Source organism: Pterocles gutturalis, unplaced genomic scaffold (genome assembly GCF_000699245.1).
Source record: "Pterocles gutturalis isolate BGI_N339 unplaced genomic scaffold, ASM69924v1 scaffold27536, whole genome shotgun sequence".
In the NCBI taxonomy this organism is placed as follows: Eukaryota; Metazoa; Chordata; class Aves; order Pterocliformes; family Pteroclidae; genus Pterocles; species Pterocles gutturalis.
This window is the reverse complement of record NW_010098668.1, coordinates 36,698-42,847: the sequence shown is the minus strand read 5'-3', so window position 1 is coordinate 42,847 and position 6,150 is coordinate 36,698. Positions and strand designations below refer to the sequence as shown.

The window sequence follows — 6,150 nt, the reverse complement described above, 5'->3', positions numbered from 1 at the left end:
GGAGGCGGCGCGGGCACATGCACTGCAGCAGGTAAGCGCCGCCGCCCCCAGACAGCGCCCGAGTCCACGCGTTGCTCCCCTGCGTGCTTCTGCTCTGTTTTCCCTAGGTGTGCTCCTCCAGGGCCGCGGAAACAACAGCCGTGGGGGCTTCAGCCGTTGGGGGAATAAAGCCTCAAAACTCGCACTGCTGTCCTCCCCTCCTCCGGTTTTATAGGTCCTGCAGAAGCGTCCTTCTGCTTGTACAGTGCCCGTTAGCGTTGCTGAACCCACCTCAGCGTTGGCTGTCTGTTCATTTCTACCTTCTCTAGCAGCCTGCCTTTTCGAGGTTGCATTGGTGTTTTTTTTTTTTTTGTGTGTGTGGTTGTTTTCCTTTTTACTTTGGGGTTTTTTTGTCCTCCCCCAGCCTCGTTTTTTGATACTGAAAAGCTTAGGAGCAGTTGCCCCAGGAGTTGGTCACAAAAGTTGCAGAAAGAGTATTTTTGAAGCCTTAATTCCTTTCCTATTAAAGCAAAGCAAAGCTTGATTAATTTGATGCTGATACTCTTTTTGTCCTACTTATTATGGCAAATACTGCTACAATAAAAAAAGCAAGGAGAAGAATGAAGAGGTCAGTGCAGATTCTGCTTGGTTTTTGGCAGGACTCTGGAATACCAGTGAGAACCCTGGGAAGGAGAAATCCATTTTTTTTAAGTGACAAAGCAAATGCTTTGGCTTCCCATGACTCAACAAAAAAAATGCGTTTCAAGCAAGGACTGCATCCTTCTGAGAAGGGATGTGCTGCATCCTTTTCACAAATATTCAAGCTAACAGGCTTTGAACGGACCATGTTCTTGCATAGGAATTGTGATTTTCAGCATCGGAGAGGGAGTGTTATGAATAAATCTTGACAAATAAAGCTGTAGCGTTCTTCTTGAATACTTGCAGTAGGCTTTCAGCATGGACTTTGGGGATTAATAAAAGGATGTTTTAAAGCCAGTTCTTGAAGCAATGAGGTGAAAAAATAGTGTGTGTCTCTGCCTACCCCCTCTTTTTTATTTCTCCTATTCACTCAGCAGTCAATATTAACAGTGCAAAAGAGCTCTGTTAGCTAGCCCTTGCAGAAAATATTTCCAAAGGTGCTTCAGCATTTTTATTAAACTGAATTAACCAGAACCAGAGTGCCTAACAAATGCATTTATGGTTATTCAGACCACAGCATGATGGTTCTGCATCAAGGTACAGAGCCTCCTGTTCAATGCTGTGATGGGATAGGTGACTTGCTTAATACAGTGCTGTCTCTCTTCAGAGATGAAGCAGCTGATGCAGTTTGCTGGAATTTTTAAGACTTGGCTTAGAGTCTCTAAAGGAGAAGCTAAAGTCAGTGAGCACTTCCACTGTAACTGGACCTGTTTTACTGGTTAACAGAATGTTCTTTTCTGTATCTTCAAGGAGATGTGTTTAATTAGCTCTCACTAAAATCTATTTTTCAGAGGTTCAGAAAAAGCAAACAAAACTACATTTGAGCTGAAAGAGTTCAGAATTAGCAAGAAATGAGTGAAAAGCATCACCCCAGTTCCTTAGCTTAAACTGTCCATTTTAATTTAGAGTGCATTATTTAAAGCCATGCAAAGACAAGTCCATAAATAATTAAGACAACAGATAAAGCAAATATGCATTCCTAAGAAGTTTCTTAACTGATGTAACAAATAATCACGTCCTGTCTTTCTTCTCCTTTCAGAATGATACAGATCTTGGACCCGAGACCCTTGCCAAGCCCCATCATGCCTGTGGATGTGGCCATGAGAATTTGCTTAGCCCACTCCCCACCACTGAAGAGTTTTCTCAGCCCCCTTGAGGACTGCCAAAGAAACAACTTTGTGAACAGATTCAAACCTCTCAGACCGTGTCTTCATGTGAAACGTGACTCTGAAGCTCAGAAGAGTGACTGGAACCACTCGGCAGCCCGAACCAAGAAGCGAGTTGTGTTTGCGGACTCGAAAGGGCTGTCCCTGACAGCAATTCACACATTCTCCGAGTGCCAAGAGAACCCTGGGTGGGACCTTCAGTTTGACCTCTTAGGCCTTGACGACATAGCATCTGACTTAAAGCTGCATGAGGAGAAAAACCTGATTCTGGGTTTCCCTCGGCCCTCAGCTGACTACTTGGACTTCAGAAACCGCCTGCAGAAGAACTTGGTCTGCCTGGAGAACTGCACCCTGCAAGAGAAGGTGCTGTCAGGCACTGTGAAAGTGAAAAATGTGAGCTTTGAAAAAAAGGTTCGGGTTCGAATTACCTTTGATACATGGAAGACCTACATGGACATTGAGTGTGTATACATGAACAATGTTTACAGTGATTCTGAAAATGATACCTTTTCATTTACCATTGACTTGCCTCCTACCATTTCTTCTGAAGAGAAGATAGAGTTTTGCATTTCTTACCAAAGTGGAGAACATACCTTCTGGGACAATAACGAGGGTCAGAATTACAAGATTCTCCACACAGAGTGGAAGCCTGATGGTGTTCAGATACCATCTACCAAGAAAGACTTTGTAGATCTTCAGACTCCAAGGAGAGGTCAAGAGAGAGAGCCTGACCAGCTAGGCAGCCCAAGGCTGTCCAGTGGTCTCTTTCCCCAGTGGCAGAGCTTGGGTCATATTGAAAATTCATCACCATATTGGTGATCAGTACTAGTGAGGAAGCATTCTTCCATTTGGCAACTAACAGTGTTAGTTTTCTAACTAAAATGTCACTAGTGGTGATGAAACCACCTAGCAGGTTTTGTTGGCTGACTGAACAAATCCACATTCACTAGTCCATGGGACTTGTTCAGCCATATTATGCTACTGAAGTTCTTAGCCAAACCTTATCCTTGGAAGGAAAGAAAACCAAGATAAAATACATGTGTATGCCACCTACTATAAAAATAGCGCACCCATATCTTAAGCATAGGCTGCTTTCTTTGTGCTGTCAACTCTTCCCAAGTCACTAGGAGAGTAACTTTTGTGAGGAACTATGGAAGGCGATGGTACCTTAGCAAGCTGTAGTAATTGCATGTGTGAGCGTATGTGCGCATGTACAGGGACATTACATGAACAAAACTTCACAATTCATTTTGTACCTCTTAGGAGTGCAGTAGAGATGAGATGATGCTGGCAGGACAGGGGCTTGCTATAACCCTCTATGTGCTTGTAGCAGGAGCAGGTAGGCATGCATGGCTAGGATTTGTGGCTTCAATACAGGTTAAGAACCTTGGAGAGGATAATGGAAAAGTGGGAAAAGAGGAAGAGGTAGGATGTGGTGTATAACTTGGAGATGTACAGTGTTCTAATTTCTTCTTTCCAAAGCTGGTCTTCTAAATCCCAGAGGAGGTTCTATGGGATAAAAAGGAGAATACAGAAAACTATGCAAAATAAGTGGTGGAAGTGACCACTGCTTTGGGAAGACATCTCTGTCGTCATTGATTTTGTAAATAATAAGTGTCTTGCATTTGAGAACACATCTAATCTTGACTTCATCATCCTACTCACTGAGCAGGCAGATGGTTGCCTTCTAATGTTAAATGAAAAACGTGCCTTTTAAAACAATCTTTAAACCACCTTACATGCCAAAAATAGGATTAGGTGACAAAACAAAGTGATTTGTAAACTTCCTAGTCTGTCGCAGCATTAGATGATTTGACCCATCACCTGATCTAATCTCACAGCATTTGATGGTCAAGTATCCTGCTCCCTGTTGCAAAGTTAGCAATGACTTTTCACAGGTGTGTAAAAGAGGCGAGGTCCTTCATATTGAAGACAGTGAATTATCTGCACTTTGTGAACGCTAATTTATTTAAAACAGCAGGGTTACTGCTAGTTTTTCTAGACTGAATATAGGCTTGGACATAAGCAGAAGACTGCTCTCTTTTATTGTACCTCATTTTTTTTTGAAGGTTTTTTTTAGACTTCAGTACACTAATGTATATTTTATATCTATATGCTTATAATTAACTTTCTGAGCTGTCAAACTGTAAAGCTGATCTGTGTTTCATGCAAGACTTGTACATACTTGGCAGGTGTGAATACTGGCATATACTGGCATGCTTTTAGCTTTTCAGAAATGGTGTTAACATCAAAGTATAAAATCACATTTTTGCCCATTGCTAAGAAGTATAATATCCCGAGTCTGAACCTACTTGCCGTGCAGCAAGGTGATAAATACTAAGGTGAAATAAGCCACCTCCACTGATTGAAGTTTTTCCATATGTTATGTGTAAACTAGACATTTTAAGAATAAATTGTATTTTGATACACTTGGTTCTTACTGTGTGAGCTCAGTCTGTCTATTTTCTCAACTTCTTTTAACAACTTCGGTTGGGGTATAAGGTGCAACCAGTTTCTTCTGTGCCATGTGATGTTGCTAAAGCTGCCTATGGTATGGTATCTCAGGTCAGCAGCTGGCATTACCCTGAACATGAAATCCAAGCTTTTCACTAAATGAGAGATCCTCAAAGTATTTGCCTTACGAGTTGTATCATTTTAAAAAACCCAACCAACCAACAAACAAAACCAACCAAAAACCCAAACTTTTACCTTGCCAAATTTAAATGGAATATTTTGGTTTGACATAGTCTGTCAGGGATCTTGCTGTGCTATGGGTGAGTCTGCATGGCAGGAGTCTGTCTTAATTCAATGGCCAGACTTGCCTGCCAAGCTATAGCATATGTGATGCTTGCATGGGCACACCTAGACAGCAGCACTTAATGTCTCCTGGCTCAGTTTCGTCTGGTACTTAGCTCATTCCACAGCCTCCTGCAGCTAGCTATACTGCTGTTTGGGGCATGGGGACGTTGGGTTTTCTCCTCATATCCAGGAACCCAGCTGAACTACCATCAGTACCAAAGAACTCCCTGCAAAATCAAGTGTCTATCTTTGAGCCAGCCATTCACCTTTGACACTGCAACGTGGACCTCCCCTTGCAGTTACTTAGAATGGAGAAAATGGTGCATTGCTTCCCAGGGGCCTTAGTCCCCACGGGACAGGGGGCTTTGGTACACTCTTGCTTCTCCTAGGTGGCAATCCAGACCAGTACAGAGTAAGAACAGGTTAGCCAGCACCAGCTGCACAACAGATAACTTTATATGGGACTTCTTAATACACTAACTCAGTGATAAGATGCAGTTTAGTTCAATCCATTACACACAAAGTCAAGGCTTTCTCAGCAAGAAATCTAGTTTTGGTGATGAAACAGTAATTCCCATAAAGGAAAAGACAACATGGCACTAACAGCACGTTTATGGCCTCAGGCTCTTAATTTAGAGCTTCCACATTGCAAAGCCTGCACTGGCTTCCCCAACACCATCTACCAATCTCAAACTCAGTAAGTACTACTCTTTGTCTTACTGCTCAGGAGCTCTCTGCTCTAGGGAAAAAAAGTGCGTTGAAGAGAGATTTGTAACTTAGGAAGCTTGAAGGCTCCTCTGGCTCAGTGTGGGACTTTGCTTTGGCAAACCAGATGCAAGGCCATTTGGGAGCGCAGAAGCCTTCTAGCCTGAGGAAAAGTAGCATTTCTTATCCTCCAGCTATCACAACTGCAAACGCACACTGGTCCTCCTCTTGACTGAGACATAAATCACTTTAAAATACCAGAAGACAGATTCCTTTGACCAAGCTTTGGCTTTAAGCCAGCTTCTTTGCAAAGATGCCTTGCAACATCTTTTTTGCCCAGCAGAGAGGCGATGTGGTGCTGCAGTGTCACTCAGCAGCTCAGTATCTCCAAAGCCCACCCTCAGTCGAGAGAGTAAAGGATTTCTTCTTTCTGCACTCTCTACCAAAGCAATGCAGTTCTCTTTTAAAACAGAACTTGTGTTTAACACTAAAGCTCACATCCATCAAAAAGGTAACAGGCTCCTAGAGGAAAGTGTTAGCAACACTAAGGTATAGTAACTGAAAGAAAATTAGTCTTACAAATGTATTTATCAGACACGGGGAAAAACAACGTCACCCTTGGAAAACCGTTTTAGCCCAGGGGATTCAAACATGCATCTTAGATACTGCTCTTTCAGACACATCCTATTCAAAACCTGAAGGTATAAAGCAGATGCAGTCCTTGAAACAGAGCTCACAAACCTACGGCACTATCTCATTCCCTTAGGAAGTCACTTTCCCAGCTTCATTGTAGATTTGCATT

General features: G+C 42.6%; 1 protein-coding gene across 1 annotated transcript; it reads left to right on the top strand.

Annotated features, from left to right (window-relative positions):
- The first annotated feature begins 17 nt into the window (after nt 1–17).
- Nucleotides 18–2,663, top strand: PPP1R3C (protein phosphatase 1, regulatory subunit 3C). Its single transcript, XM_010073743.1, has 2 exons — nt 18–31; nt 1,718–2,663. The coding sequence occupies exons 1-2, from the start codon at nt 18–20 to the stop codon at nt 2,661–2,663; spliced, it is 960 nt and encodes a 319-aa protein (XP_010072045.1).
- The last annotated feature ends 3,487 nt before the right edge of the window (nt 2,664–6,150 follow it).